This window comes from Lactuca sativa, chromosome 3 (genome assembly GCF_002870075.4).
Source record: "Lactuca sativa cultivar Salinas chromosome 3, Lsat_Salinas_v11, whole genome shotgun sequence".
NCBI lineage: Eukaryota > Viridiplantae > Streptophyta > Magnoliopsida > Asterales > Asteraceae > Lactuca > Lactuca sativa.
This window is the reverse complement of record NC_056625.2, coordinates 100,490,087-100,506,257: the sequence shown is the minus strand read 5'-3', so window position 1 is coordinate 100,506,257 and position 16,171 is coordinate 100,490,087. Positions and strand designations below refer to the sequence as shown.

General features: G+C 41.3%; 1 protein-coding gene across 1 annotated transcript; it reads left to right on the top strand.

Annotated features, from left to right (window-relative positions):
• The first annotated feature begins 14,740 nt into the window (after positions 1–14,740).
• Positions 14,741–16,171, top strand: LOC122197132 (peroxisome biogenesis protein 6-like). The gene is made up of 3 exons (XM_052769769.1): positions 14,741–14,827; positions 15,361–15,629; positions 15,737–16,171. The coding sequence occupies exons 1-3, from the start codon at positions 14,741–14,743 to the stop codon at positions 15,930–15,932; spliced, it is 552 nt and encodes a 183-aa protein (XP_052625729.1). The 3' UTR covers positions 15,933–16,171.

The following is a 16,171-nucleotide window of genomic DNA, read 5'->3' as shown; positions in this document are numbered from 1 at the left end:
ACATCCATAGTTTTCATACACCAGTTACGCATGTTTTAGAGGCATTTTCTGGTTTTTGTAACATGTGCATGGACTTTTTGAACCATATATAATATCAACAATACGATCTCATTTTTGTTTGTCACTAGTATCTCTTTATTATTCCTAAATTGGCTGCAAGTAATAGATATGTTTAAAAGAAATTTTTCATGTTTTATATGATAGTAAGCATAAATATCCATTGTGGCTAAAGAGAGAGGAGCTGAGGAGGCACCAAAAATTACAAATAGGATTAGAGGGGAAAAGATCTATCAATATGTTTATCCTAATATCTTATCTTTTATATATCTCATTTATACCCATATATGGTTTTTGCTAAATATTTGAATATAGTTGGTTCATGGAACTCATTGCGACGGGCATTAGCCAAAGTCTTGGCTAGCTGATCACTTATGTGATGGGTTTCATTTGTTATTAAAAACATTATGAACAACACCTAAATCGTTACCCACCATTAAATCTATCAACAGATAATTAAAGCATAAAAAACCAACTCAAATTAACCATAAAACCCTTACATTGAGTGCTAATGCAACTGTTCTAGGGTTGAATCTCTACGAATTGTTGGTGGTTAAGTTACCATGCATTACAAGAATAACAACTATTAGCGGCGACAACCATCAATCGTATTGGTTGTCGCTGCTAATAATGATTGTCACCGCTAATACTCTTCGACCTCGATCCGTGCGAAAAGCCAAGATTACATCCTATCTTTTGATTTTGTTGCGAATCCAATGGCTAGGACCCTCGTTGTGTACAATACCAATAGTGGCGACGACGATGTCGCTGCTAATAGTCTAAATAGATGGCGCCAAAACTTCCCTCCCGACACGTGTCGTCATTACTTCACCGTCGTTGCTAATACGATTGAGTCGCTGCTAAAGGTCTGCGTGAATAATACCCCTTCCACTTCGTTCTTTCCTCTTCCGTTAGGTGTTCATAACATTCACTCCACATACCGACAATTTTATTTTTTCACCCTTCAGCTCTACAATTGAGCCAAAATTTCACCGCTAAAAAAGTCCTAATCGTGACCTCCCCATTACCGACGACCTCCTAATTAGCAACCCCCCCCCCCCCCCCCCCGATCGACGACCTCCCCAAGCTTCTTCAAGTGAGGTTTTCTTCTTCTTTCTTATCTGTTTTTCTGCCTTTTCTTTTCCTTTTCTCTTCTCCCCACTAAAAACTCAAATTTTCAGATTTTCTTTACTGAAATTTCCAGCTTTACTGTCGGGATTTGAAGCTCCCTACCGGAAAATCTCGAAATTTGGAACATCAACCATCTTCTCTGCCATATTACACCTCCACAGGTTCTTCATCATCTTTTTAATTTTAATTTTGGCTGTGGAATGTATATTCTATATATGTATGTGTATAATGTATGTATATATGTGTTTTTAAGTGTATTATTTATGTGACTAATGTATGTATATGTGTATGTGTATATGTAAGTACATATATGTATTTGTGTATTTGTATATGTATCATCTATGTATATATGGGTTTTTCTATGTGTATTATGTATGTATTTATGTATTTGTATGCATATTATGTGTCTATATGTGTATTTGTATGCATAGACATTGATTTGTAATGGAAAAGTATGAAACTAGATGTAGGATGCTATAAAGGAAAAAATGAGCATGCCCTTAATTTGTAAAGCACAATGCTAGTACGGAAAAAATGAGCATGCCTTACTTTGTAAAGTATAATGCTATAATGATCATGACCTTTATTTCTAAACTACATGGGTTTAATAGGTGTTTGCTTGTATGAAATTTTGAAATTACAATGTTATAATGGAAAAAACGATAAAAAAAAATAGTTTGTGTATTTGTAAGCAATTTTGAAAGTGCAATGCTATAATGGAATGTGTTTTTGTATGTGTATGAAATATATGTATTTGTATGTAAATGTATGTATGTATTGATTGGAACATCACTTAACTTTCAAGGGTTTATTTGGAAAGTACAATGCTATAAAGGAAAAAATTAAGAGAAAAAAGTAGGATTCCATCATAGGAAAAAACAACTGCCTTAAATAAGAAAAATATTGTAAAGTAGAATACTCTAATAGGATAAAATATGATACTATAGATAAATATATATATGTATGTAACATCCCAAAAATCGAGACCAAATTTTTTTGTTTTAATTTATATTACTTGTAAGATTGTTAAGGAAAAACAGTACTGATATAACATCAAACCACAAAACCATAATTACATGTCTCAAAACAAAAATGTCAAATAGTATAATGTCAAAGTACAATCCCAGGGTTCTCAAATGCGGAAACATATGTGTGCGATGCGTTGCTACCCTGCCGGTTCCTTCCCCTTAGATGAAGAGGTACCTGAAACCAAAACTGAAAACCGTAAGCACAAAGCTTAGTGAGTTCCCCCATCATACCGCATACCATACAACCATACATACTGTCGGGCAGTTATGGGGTGCTCGACCTACCAGTGTCAAGCCATTCTGGGGTGCTGACCTACCCATGTCAAGCCATTATGGATGTTAACTTACCCGTGAAAGGCCATTCTGGGGTGCCTGCCTACCCTCTGGTCTATCTCACCTGGTCATGGGGACTATTTCACCCACTACTACTATCACATAACAATATATATATCATAATCATGTTGTCAGACATATCTGGGGTGTCCGACCTACCCTTCGGTCCTAACGACCGAATCGGGGACTATTCCCCTTCCTACTACCATTAGCACATAAAACATATCACACTGGCACATAGAACACATCTAATGATGGAAACCAGTCAATTATCACATAGGCAATCATCTCTATTGTAATCAACTACTAGTGGGTCGGCCTTGGTGCCTTAGAACCACTTCTACTGGAAGGTAACTCACCTCCATGTCGTGTAGTGTCTACACTGTCCTTGGTACGGAAATCAACTCTTCTCGACTCCTCAATCCCATGAATGAACTGAGAATGAAGAAAATCTCTGAATCTACTAGCTTCCTCTTGAAGTCCCAAGATTCCTTATTCTCTTCCAACTTCAAATGCACAGAAAAGTCACCAAAAAGCTCAAGAACACTCAAAAGAGGCTTAGGGTTCGAGTTAGGGTTTTCTCTGGGTTGAGAGGAACAATGGAGGCTGGGTTAGGGCATTATAAGTTGTTTAAATAGGGTGCAAACCCCAAATATTAGGTTTTCATCCAGACAACCCTACTAGTTGAGTCGGTCCCCCGACTCGTCGAGTAGGTCACTTATCCTACCGATCCAAAGTCGAGTCTACTCGACGAGTTGGGCATCCAACTCGTCGAGTCCCAGAGCAAAACATGAGTTTACTTTAATTAAAATACATACTAGGAACTAGATGTTACAAATCTCCCCCACTTTTTAGACTCCGTCCTCGAAGCCTGCTGCTGAATCCGGAAAAAGCTCGGGGTAGTGTTCCCTTATCTCGTCCTTCGGCTCCAAGTCCATTTTGAGCCCTTGCGGTGCTGCCATTGAACCTTCACCAGTTCCACCCTCTTGTTCATCAGATCCTTTGACTTCCTGTTGAGGTTCGCCATTGGCCGCTCGATGTAGTTCATGCTATCATCCACCTGAATCTCTTCCAAAGGCACAATTGTCGAGTCGTCCACTAGGCACTTTTGCACCTGGGAGATGTGAAAAGTAGTGTGAATCTGACTGTGTTCGGCTGGCAGGTCCATCCTATATGCCACCTTGCCCACCCGGGCTATAACCCTGAAAGGTCCAATGTACTGGGGCCCAACTTACCCTGCTTCCTGAACCGAATGACGCCTTTCCAAGGCGATACCTTCTGGAGCACCATATCCCCGACCTGAATTCCAGGTCTGAACGACGCTTGTCGGCATAACTTTTCTACCGACTCTGAGCAGTCTGAAGTCTGCTCCGCACCTGCTGGATCGTCTCTATAGTCTTTAGTACCACTTCGGTACTCCCCATGACCCTCTGGCCAACATCACCCCATCGTATCGGGGTCCTACACTTCCTCCTGTACAACATCTCGAAGGGAGGTCGGTTGATACTCGTGTGATAGCTGTTATTATACGAAAACTTTGCCAAAGGAAGGTAAGTATCCCAACTACCTCCAAAGTCTAAAACACACGCCCGCAACATATCCTCTAGAGTTTGGATGGTTCGCTCACTCTGACCATCTGCCTGCGGGTGAAAAGCGGTGCTAAAGTGCAGACGAGTACGCATCTCGTTGTGAAACTTTTTCTAGAATTTGGAAGTCAACCGCACATCTCTGTCGGAAATCACCAAAACTGGCACCCCGTGCCGAGCGACTACCTCTATGATATAGATGTCAATCAAGTTTTCGGCCGAAATGCTCTCCTAAATCGGAATGAAATGGGCGCTCTTGGTCAACCGATCCACAATGTATAACACCGTACCCATAAAAATTCAAGCCAATTAGAATTTTTAAAACATTTCAATCCATTAAACATTACAACTTGTTTTCAAATGTATCATATCAGAGTATCCCATAAACAAATTTATAAAAAGTGAGGAGTGATACGATCACGCCTTGGCCTTGCCCTGATCCCCTAAAGTACCTGAAACAATAAACTAAAAATGTAAGCCCGAAAGCTTAGTGAGTTCCCCCAAAATATCGAGACACATACAGTCCACATAACCATGTCAACAACATCATAACATAACAAACTGAAAATAATGTAATGGGTCCACAACTTTACAGACCGGATTACCCCCTAGGCCCACAGTGTGAGTCTGGATTGCCTTGCGGGCCCACAGCTCACATCTGGCTTGCCGTCGAGCCCACAGTACGAGTCTCCCTTATCCCATAACTGGAATGCTCCCGGGTTTGTTGGGTTACCGCACGAAGCAGTCTCACCTCAACCCATCCTACATAACATATCAACATATATCATAACCACTGAGCATGCAAATAATCATATAACACAGGTAGTCCTACAGATCTACCTAACTGGCATAACCACTAAGCATGCAAATAATCATATATCAACATAGGTAGTCCTATTGATCTACCTAATTGGCATAACCACTGAGCATGCAAATAATCATATATCAACATAGGTATCCAACTCGTCGAGTTCAATTCCTATCTTCATATGACTTGCCAAGTAGACTATGCAACTCACCGAGTCTCTTCAGCCCCTTAACCATGCAGACACTGTTTAAGCCATGCCAAGGACCCAAATTACAGATCCAACATCCTTAGGCATGCTTATCACGTAAAGTTACAAACTTTACGTGCATGCAAGGCTTTAAGACCCTAAAATGGCACAACTAAGCTTGCAATGAAGTCATATCCTTGGGGGAGGGCTCATACTAAACAAGTCCAATAGCTTTATGAATCTAGAAGCCAAGGGGAGTCCATATCTGAAGTTACCACCTCAGATCTTGACTTAAACACAATAACCCTTTCCTAAACTTATGCACAAAAGGGTTTAGGAGAAAATGAGCCCAGGGAAAACGATCTAATACCTTCAAGGGAGCCCTTTCTTATGAAGAACTTGAAACCCACCAATTCTTGCTTCAACTAGGTTGCTTCCCAAGTGATTTCTTCACCACAAACTTCCCTCCAAGCTTAAACCTCCAAAGAACAAACACACACTCGTGTTAGGGCCTTTTTGGACTCTCAATGGATTGTAGAGAGGCCAAACTAGGCTTGTGTTTCTTTAAATAGGGTGCAAAACCTCGGGATTTAAGGTTTCATCTGCCAGCTCCTACTCATCGAGTCCCTTCTTGGACTCGGTGAGTAGGTCACTATAACACATGGACCAACCCGCTGCTACTCGACGAGTAGGGCAAACAACTCGTCGAGTAGACCCAAAGACCAAAAAGGATTCAAACATAACTCAATACTTGAAAATCGGGGCGTTACACAATGACCCAAATCGAATCCATTCCCCGCACAGTCCTGGGAAGCTTCGTGATGAAATCCATAGTGATATCTTACCATTTCCACAATGGAATATCCAACGGTTGGGTATTTTTGTGAGGCCTCTGGTGCTTGGCCTTGACCTTCCTATAGGTCAGGTATCTTTCAACGAAGCAAGCGACATCCCTCTTCATGCAGAGCCACTAATAATCAAGACGAAGATCCCTATACATCTTCGTCGCCCCAGGATAGATAGAAAACTTGGATTTAAGCGCATCATCCATCAATACCTGACGCACACCTCCATGATATGGGACCCACACTCACTCTTGCGATGTTCCTCCTTCATAGCTTGTTGATGGGCTTCTCGAATTCGCTCCAACAACGGGGTCACCACCGTCATCCTCAAACAAATATCTCTAATCGGTGCTTCTTTGCGGCTAAGCGTATTGGCCACAACATTACCCTTCGCCGGGTGGTAGAGGATCTCATAATCGTAATCCTTCACCACATCTAGCCATCGACATTGCCTCATATTCAAATTTGGCTGAACCTTGAGGTACCTCAAACTCTTATGGTCTGTGTAAATAGTACAACAAAACCCGTAGAGGTAATGACGCCAAATATTGAGGGCGAAAACAACTGCCCCTAACTCTAAGTCATGTGTCAGATAGTTCGCCTCATCAGGCTTCAGCTGGCTCGAAGCGTAGGCGATAACATGCCCCCTCTACATGAATACCGCACCCAAACCCGAGATGGACGCATCGCAATACACCACAAAATCATCCACGCCCTCCGGCAGGGCTAAGATTGGCACCTCACATAATCTCTACCTAACTGTCTCGAATGCAGCATGTTGCTCAGGCCCCCAGTGAAAGACCACGACTTTCCTTGTCAACCGGGTTAAGGGCACGACTATCTTGGAGGTCCTGACTGAATCTACGATAATAACCTGCTAGTCCCAAGAAGCTCCGAATGTCAGATGGAGACCTCAGAACCTCCCACCTCATCACGGCCTCCACTTTAGCCGGGTCGACTGAAATCTCATTCTGGTTGACAAGGTGCCCAAGAAACTGCACCTCGTGCAACCAAAACTCACACTTGGAGAAAATGGCATACAAGCTCTCCCTCCTAAGAGTATCGAATACCTCTCGTAAGTGCTCCTCATGCTGCTCCCGTGTCTTGGAATAAACCAAGATGTCATGAATGAAAACTATCACAAACCTATCCAACATCGGTCTGCACACGTGGTTCATGAGATCCATGAATGCGGCAGGAGCATTTGTGAGGCCGAAAGGCATCACCACGAACTCATAGTGACCATGTCACGTCTGAAAGGCAGTCTTCTGCACATCCTCCTCTTTGAACCTCATCTGATGATAACCTGAACGCATGTCGATCTTGGAGAACCAAGATGCTCCCTGAAGCTGTCCAAATAGATCATCAATCCTCGGGAGTGGGTAACGATTCTTCACCGTTACCTTATTCAGCTCCCGGTAATCTATACACATCTGATGCGACTCGTCCTTCTGCTTCACAAATATAATCGGGGCTCCCTAGGGTGAACTGCTCGGTCTAATGAATTCCTTGTCTAATAGCTCCTGCAGCTGTGGAGACAACTCCTGCATCTCAGGAAGAGCCAGCCGATATGGTGCCTTGGCTATCGGAGCGGCACCAGGGACTAGGTTGATCTTGAACTCTACCTGCCTCTCTAGAGGTATTCCAGACAGCTCCTCTGGAAATACATCTACGTACTCCCGTACCACCGACATGCCACTCACCGTCACCTCACGCGTCTCCCGGGTATCCAAGACGTAGGCGACATACCCTGCGCTCCCCTGCTGGAGGTAGCATCTAACTCTCGCTGCTGAACATAAAGCTGGTCCATGTTGTGGCCTCTCACCCTGAATCACCAACTCTTACCTACTTGGGGTCCTGACCCGGGCCAACTGTTGTGCACATTCGATCACCGCCCCATTGGTGCTCAACTAATCTATGCCTATAATAACCTTGTTCCCCCACAATGGTATGAGAACCAAGTCTACTAAGTAGCACTCCTTGAACAGCCTCAAAACACAATCCCTGAAAACCTCTGATGCTCGCACTAATTGGTCGTCCATAATCACGACCTATAGAGGGCAATCTAACATGCCCGAAGACTCAAGGAACCTCTTGCTAAATGCAAGAGAGACAAATGATCGAGTAGCACCCAAATCAAACAACACCTGAAATGGGATACCGTTCACATGGAATGATCCTATACAAAACATACAACATAATACATCAATGTCACAAGCGACATATAATAAAAGTTAGAGAGAAGAAACCACACCCGTCACCATATCGGGTGCGGTGCGTGCCTCCTCGGCTTTCAATTGGAAATCTCTGCTCCTCACCACTAGAGCCTGTGACTTGACCTTCCTGCCATTCGTAACACGTGTAGTCACTGGAGTTGGCGTCACCACTGGCGTTGCTGCTGCTACTGTCAATTTGGGGCAGTTGGCCTTTTTATGGCCCCTCTGATTGCAATGAAAGCAAATCAGGTCTGACATCTGAACAGTGGGGGTAGGAGCAGTACAAACCCTGCCAAAGTGCCCCGTCTTTCCAAACTTGTAGCTGATGGGTTTTGAGCATTCTAACACTTCCTAAGTTTACATGCAACCCTAATAACCTTGGATCTATGTTTATCTAATTATCATGCAAAGTTGAATTCCAAGGTTATATTCCTATCTAGCATACATGGGGAACATTTTTATCTTGAATGAAAGATAGAATAACATACCTTGTTGTTGATTATGATCCTTGAAACCTTCTGAGCCTAGCACCCCAAGTGTGATGCCTCAAATGCTTCACACAACACCAAATGCAAAGAAGTAAACTTTGAGAGAATCTTACACTTGCAAAATTGGCTCTAGCCCTTGTGTTTCTTAGTGTAGCCGATTTTGGGGAGAACACCTTTGTTTATATAGTGTGTTGCATTAAGTAAACCCTAATGTAACACGACTCTTCATTTCATGATCCATGGGTTAACTCCATGGAGTATCCTATGGGTGGAACCCAACATGATAATCCATGGAGCCTCTTAGTCCACTATATAAGATATGGAAGATTTACATAATCTACCCATATATTTAATTAGTTATCTTTTGATCACTTAATTAATTCTAAATTAATTCTTGATCAAACTAATTAAATAATATTATTAATATATTAGAACTTGTAATATATTAATAAACCATAAGTGTTATTTTTCTCATTTTAGTTTATCCAGTTGCATGGTGCCATGCAACCCAAATGGACCATGCCGGGTCGGGTCAAGTACGTACCAGAAATAGTTATGGACTTAGACATCTTATCCAACAGTCTTCCGCTTGGATAAGTCTAATAACTATAACTTCAATACTTCAGGAACCGATCGGCAATTGTAGCTATTTCAAGGTCTCTCGGAACTGAGAAGATGCTGATACACCATTTAAGATAAGTGATCATATAATCCTCTGTTCTAGATATCAGCCAGACAAATACATGGAACAATGTATTACTTATTGTCCAACAGTTTGTTTCCCGATTTCCGATTTCTTTGAAAAAGAACTGAATTGAACACATCAACTTAGTTCTGACTGGGCCATGTACATAGGTCAAAAAAAATCATCGAGGGGCCTAGATATCAGCTTCTAATCCAAGAAGGAACAGATAAACTTCGACTCATATGTTTGCTCTACTACTTACTGAATTATACATAAGAGCACGTTTTATAACATCGAGTTACCAATGCATTTTCGTACAATCAATGCATAACCAATTCATAGGCACAAATCATATCTCTAGGTTTGAAGACTTATATGATATTACCGTCTCACGATCACTCGAGATGAATTCCATGAAGTGATTCCAGTGAGCGTGGGTTGAGTCCAATGCTCAGAACTTATGAGCACTCATGAGTGTTGTAGCCATGTCCAACAACTTAGACCTCTACAACCAATCATGACAGTGTTGATTCATACATACTTCCAACATATGACCGACTGTGGAGGTTCGAATAATATGATATACCAAACATAATTATTCTGGAAGTCAAAACATGCAAAAGAAATATAGTAAACGATCGACAAGAGATAGCAACACTTTACTCATAAATAAAACACTTTTTATTCATCATCTAATGTCAATTACACTTTACAAATTTCGAAAATTATCTAGCTACTAAAACTAATATCATCCTTCAGCCCTATGCTCCGAGCATGCTTAAGATGCTTAACCCGAGTCAGTCCCTTCGTGAGGGGATCTGTTGGATTCTCATCCGATGATACCCTCTTTGCCACAAGGAGTCCTTCTTCTATTCGATGTTTGATGAAATGGTATTTTCTGTCGATGTGTTTGGATCTCCCGTGATCCCTTGGTTCCTTGGCTAAGGCAACTGCACTTTCACTATCATAGAAAATTTCCATTAGCTCCTTAGTAGTTGGTACAACTACAAGGTCTCCAATGAAATTCTTTAGCCATATCGCCTCTTTTGCTGCCTCGCTAGCTGCTATATACTATGATTCACAAGTTGAATCAGCCACTATCTCTTGCTTGGAACTCTTCCAAGAAATTGCTCCTCCGTTTAAGGTAAGGACCCAGCCTGACTGAGAGCGGAAATTATCGCTATCAGTCTGAAAGCTAGCATCACTATACCCTACAACTCTCAAAACTTCACTCCCACCGATGGTAAGGACCCAGTCGTTAGTCCTCCGTAGGTACTTGAGGATATTCTTTACTGCAGTCCAGTGTGTCTTGCCAGGGTTCCCCTGATACCTGCTAACCATGCTCAAGGCAAAGGCTACATCAGGTTGAGTACACGTCATAGTATACATGATCGATCCTACAGCCTAAGCATGAGGTATTCGAGTCATTTCTGCTATCTCAGCCTCATTACTAGGGCTTTGTGTCTTACTCAATCTGGTGTTACTCTGGATGGGTAACTCTCCTTTCTTGGAGTTCTGCATGCTGAATCTCTTCAGCACCTTATCCAAGTAGGTACTCTAACTAAGTCCAATTAGTCTTTTACTCCGTTCTCTCAAGATCCTTATCCCTAGAATATAAGCAACTTATCCTAGGTCCTTCATAGAGAAACACTTCCCAAGCCAGGACTTAACTTCCTGTAGAGTTGGGATGCCATTTCCAATGAGTAGTATGTCATCCACATACAATACTAAAAAGCTAACTATACTCCCACTAGCCTTGACATATACACAAGATTCATCTTCACTCCTAGAAAAGCCAAATTCTTTGACTTTCTCAAAAAAGCAAAGATTCCATCTGCGAGGTAGTTGCCTTAATCCATAAATGGATTTCTCAAGCTTACACACTCTATTAGGGTACTCTGTATTGACAAAACCCTCTAGCTGACTCATGTAAACATCCTCAGCCAACTTTCCATTAAGGAAAGCGGTTTTGACATCCATTTGCCATATTTCATAGTCATGAAATGCGACTATGGCTAACAGAACCCTAATAGACTTAATCTTGGCCACTGGAGAAAGGTCTCATCATAATCAACTCCCGGAGTTTGTGAGAAACCCTTCGCAACCAGTCGTGCCTTATAAGTGTGTACATTCCCATCCATGTCGGTCTTCTTCTTGAAGATCCATTTGCACCCTACAATCTTACGACTTGGTACATTCTCAACCAAGTTCCAAACTTGATTGTCATACATGGACTATATCTCGCTGTCCATTGCCTCTTTCCACTTGGTTGACTCAAGGCTTGCCATGGCTTCCACGTAACTGTTAGGTTCATCCAGACCTATCAGTGTCTCATTACTGATAAGTGTATCACTTTCCGTAGTAATATGGAATCCATAGTAATGCTCAGGTGCATTCCTAACTCTCGTGGAATGCCTCAGAGGTACAGACTTGTCAATTGGCTCAAGAGGAGTTTCCTCCCAAGTTGAGTGCTAGGGTTTGAAGTTCCTTCACCACTTGACTCTTGAATCTCTTCAAGGTCAACTTGCCTCCCACTGTTTCCTTGGCTTATGAACTCTCTCTCTCTCTCTCTCTCTCTCTCTCTCTCTCTCAAGACAGCCCTCCTAGCTACAAAGACCACATTTTCACTAGGTCTGTAGAAGAGGTAACCAAAGGATTGTTGTGGGTAGCCGATGAAAATACACCTTTCACTTCGAGGTTTGAGCTTATCATGAGTCTCGCGTCTCACGAAAGCCTCGCAACCCCAAATCTTGATGTGGTCTAGTTTGGGTACTTTACTAGTCCACATCTCATGAGGAGTTTTGACAACTTTCTTTGTAGGGACCAGATTAAGGATATGGGCGACAGTCTCTTAGGCATACCCCCAAAATGAGATTGGTAGTGAAGCTCAACTCATCATGGAACGAACCATATCCAACAAGGTTTGATTATGCCTCTCAGCTACAACATTCAACTACGGTGTCCTGGGAGGTGTCAATTGTGAGACAATCCCACATTCCCTAAGATAGTCGAGGAACTTTCAACTAAGATACTCACCACCTCGATCGGATCGAAGCATCTTAATGTTCCTGCCCAATGAATTCTCGACTTCCTATTTAAATTCTTTACACTTTCAAAAGTCTTTGACTTATGCTTGATTAAGTAGACATATCCATATCTACTGTAATCATCAGTGAAAGTCAAATAATAACGATTAGCATCCCTTGTGGCATGTTTGAAGGGTCCACACATCCGTGTGTATAAGATCCAACAAACCTTCACCCCTCTCACAAGAACCTGTGAAGGGTGACTTTGTCATTTTTCCAAGTAAGCATGATTCGCAACTATCATCTGACTTTAGGTCAAATGACTCCAAGACTCCATCCTTTTGGAGTTGGCCTATGCGTTTCATGCTTATATGTCCAAGACGGCAATGCCATAGTGATGCTTTATCCAAGTTATTATCATTAACAGAATCAATACACGATACATTATTTCCTAAGTTATCTACAACAAATATAGTTTCATACACACAATCACAAGGAAATGCTTTAAAATAAAGAACATTATTAAAGAAAGCATTAATCGAACCAACTTCATTAGCAAATGAAAAGCTGAAACCTTGTTTATACAATGCATGAAAGGAAATAATATTTCTTGCCATTTCTGGCGAATAACAACATTTATTCAAATCTAAAATAAACCCACTACTTAGCGATAAAGTATAAACTCCAATCTTGGTGACAGGTAAAGCTTTCCCATTCCCCATGATTAAGTTTATTCTTCCATGCTCCACATTCTCACTTCTTCTTAGTCCCTGCAAATCAGAACATATATGAATACCACAACCGGTATCAAGGACCCAAGAGTTAGAATGGGGTGAGTTATTAGATAAGATAGTGTAAATACCTGCATGGTTGGGTTTAACTTTCCCATCCTTCACATTTTGCTGGTACTTTAGGCAGTTCTGCTTCCAATGTGACTTTTCATGGCAATAGAAGCATTCAGCCTCTTTTGGGTCAGAAGAAGGAGTGACGAAACCTTTCTTGGTTCCACTTGAAGAAGAGCCATCAAGGGTCCTAGCCTTGGTACCCTTCGAAGAGCTCTTCCTCTTCTTCCCTCGACCTTTCCCGATTGCCAAAACTGGGGCGGAGTTTGGAGTAGGAGTGTTAACAACCGACATACCCTTAAGACCTGTTTCTGCGGTCGTGAGGAGTCCCTGAAGTTTGCTGAGTGTGACCTCTTCCTTATTCATGTGATATGTCATGCGGAATTGATCATATCACGATGGTAAAGAGTGCAAAATGATATCTATTGCAAGCTCCTTAGGGAAGTTCACATTAAGCTTCAGCAACCGATCCACATACCTTTGCATTTTCTGCAAGTGGCTCGTGAGGGATTCTCCGTCCTTCATCATGGTTGCTATTATGGAGCAGATGATATCATACCTCTCTTGTCGTGCACTTTGATGGTATCTTTCCATCAGATCTTGGTGCATTTCAACAGGGTAGAAGTCCTCATAGGACTTTTAGAGTTCTGCTGTCATGGTGGCCAACATGATGCATGCCACTTTGGTAGCATCCCTTTCATGTGACCTGAAGTCAGCGATCTCCTGGGGAGTTGCAGGGGTCTCATCAATTTCCTTAAGCTCCTTGTCAAGGACATATTCTTTGTCTTGGTAGCGGGTAATCATCCTGATGTTTCTTATACATTCATTCACTACTAGAAAACAACCCTTTAATGACGCGCAAACAATGACACCCGCTGATAGAGGACGCACATTTGTACGTGCCCTAAAAAATAATGTCAGTTTTAGAAAATTTGAAGGATAGAGGACGCGTATTTGTGCGTACCCTAAAATTAGTGTCCAATAAAAAAAATTACAAACACGGAAAGCGCTTTTATTTTAAGTGTGTGTCGTCTGCAGATGTCGATTTATAATTTTTACTCAAACGCATGTTTCTTATTACGCTATTAATTTCTAGGGTTTTTTTTGAAGAACATCTGAACACTCACTCACATGTTACGTTCTCTCTATAATCGATTCGCCGCCGACAACCTCGAACTCACTTATTCCCCTTCTCCGACGATCTTAAGTAAATAGAGAACATTTCAGAGCTTATCAGTAGAATAGGAAACTAGGGAGAAGGAGGGGAACGGAAAAGCACAAAATCCACTATCTTCTTGCCCCTCTTGTCTCTCTATTTTATTCTCTTATATCTCCTTTCAATCCATGTCTCTGTCTCTGTGTTCCTCATCCACATCCACCGCCTCCAACCCTCACTGCCAGAGCCGACAAAGAAGATGAAGAAATGCATTTCCTAACTTCTATCCATTTGGGTGTGAGTTGAGAAAGGCAAAAACTAGGGCAAATGAAACGCATTGGGTTCTAATGAGATGCAGGGATACATTGAGATGGTAGTCACATTGGGGTATTACTACCGTGAACCAGATCGATTTGCCACAACATCCCAAAACTCTCATGTGAGAGAATCGATGAACTAGGGTTTCTCGTTCACAAAATCTCACCTCACGCTCTTATAGTTCTCTGTTTTTTGTGACTCGTTTCAAGGAGGCTCTTTTGCTAGTAATGATGACGTCTTTCAGTTAATGCGTATTAATGCTTATTTGAAGAGTTGAAGTGTACACTTCTACTCTTCAATTTCATCATCAATTACTATTCCATTTCTACACTTCTACTCTTCAATTTCATGTTTTTTTGTTAGTTATAACTGATTCTTGCTTTTGAAATTTTGAAGTACTCTCAAGGTTTGTCTAATTTGACTTTTTTATATCTTGTATACAGAAATTTGTGAAAGTTTATCAGTAATGGGAAAGAAAAGAAATAGATGAGGTCGGAGTCAAGATTCAGTATACAGAGATTTGTGAAAGTTTATCTATCTAGTAAAAAACGAGATTCAAGATTCTGTAAGTTGGCTTCTCCATTGAAGTGAAGTTTTATTGTTGCTTCTCATGGAGCTCTTAATTAATAGGCTTTGTTTTTTGGGGACGTGTAGAGAAAAAATTACCGTCCTTTACATCAAGACAAAGTAAAGACCCTGGCCTCTATTATCACACCAACTTTATGCCCATCAACACTTTCATCAAAATTCAGGGTTACTGTTCTTTTGTTTGGTTTACCTGGGTGTGGGAAGAGGACTGTTGTGAAGCATGTTGCTTCTCAACTTGGGCTGCATGTGGTTGAGTATAGTTGTCATGATTTACTTGCATCTTCAGAGATGAAGGGTTCTTCCATGTTGGCTCAAGCTTTCAGTGCAGCTCGTAGGTATTTACAACCATTATGATGTGAAATGATCTACTTTCTTGTTATGTGTTTCATAGTAATAATTAATTCTTGATAATATGTGTATGACTGTGTTTGTGTTATTGCAGATATGCACCAACTATTCTTCTGCTGCACCATTTTGATGCTTTCAACAAATTGAGCTCTAATGATGGTTCACAAAATGATCAAGTTGGTATGAATTCTGAAGTTGCATATGTCATTAGGGAATTCACCGAGCCATTTAGACAAGATGATGATTATGAAGATGAAGAAGAAGAAGCAGAGGTTGATGTTTTAAGATGATGATTTCTTCCATAAAAATATGTCAATTATCCATTGGTTGCTCACTGTTTTACTCTCATTATGCAGCATATGAACACGATTAATACCCATCCTGTGCTGCTAGTTGTAGCTGCTGATAACTCTGAAGGGTTGCCACCTACAATTAGGCGTTGTTTCAGCCATGAAATGAAAATCGGAGGTTTGACCGAAGACCAGAGAGTGGAAATGCTATCCCAATCACTTCACCTTATCCCTGAATT

What these genes read in the sequence shown, in the direction of transcription:
- LOC122197132 (XM_052769769.1), top strand. Translation starts at nt 14,741, where the DNA reads ATGCAGGGATACATTGAGATGGTAGTCACATTGGGGTATTACTACCGT. An exon ending in CAACATCCCAAAACTCTCAT is followed by an intron (nt 14,828 to 15,360) that starts GTGAGAGAATCG and finishes GGGGACGTGTAG; the next exon opens with AGAAAAAATTACCGTCCTTT. An exon ending in GCTTTCAGTGCAGCTCGTAG is followed by an intron (nt 15,630 to 15,736) that starts GTATTTACAACC and finishes GTGTTATTGCAG; the next exon opens with ATATGCACCAACTATTCTTC.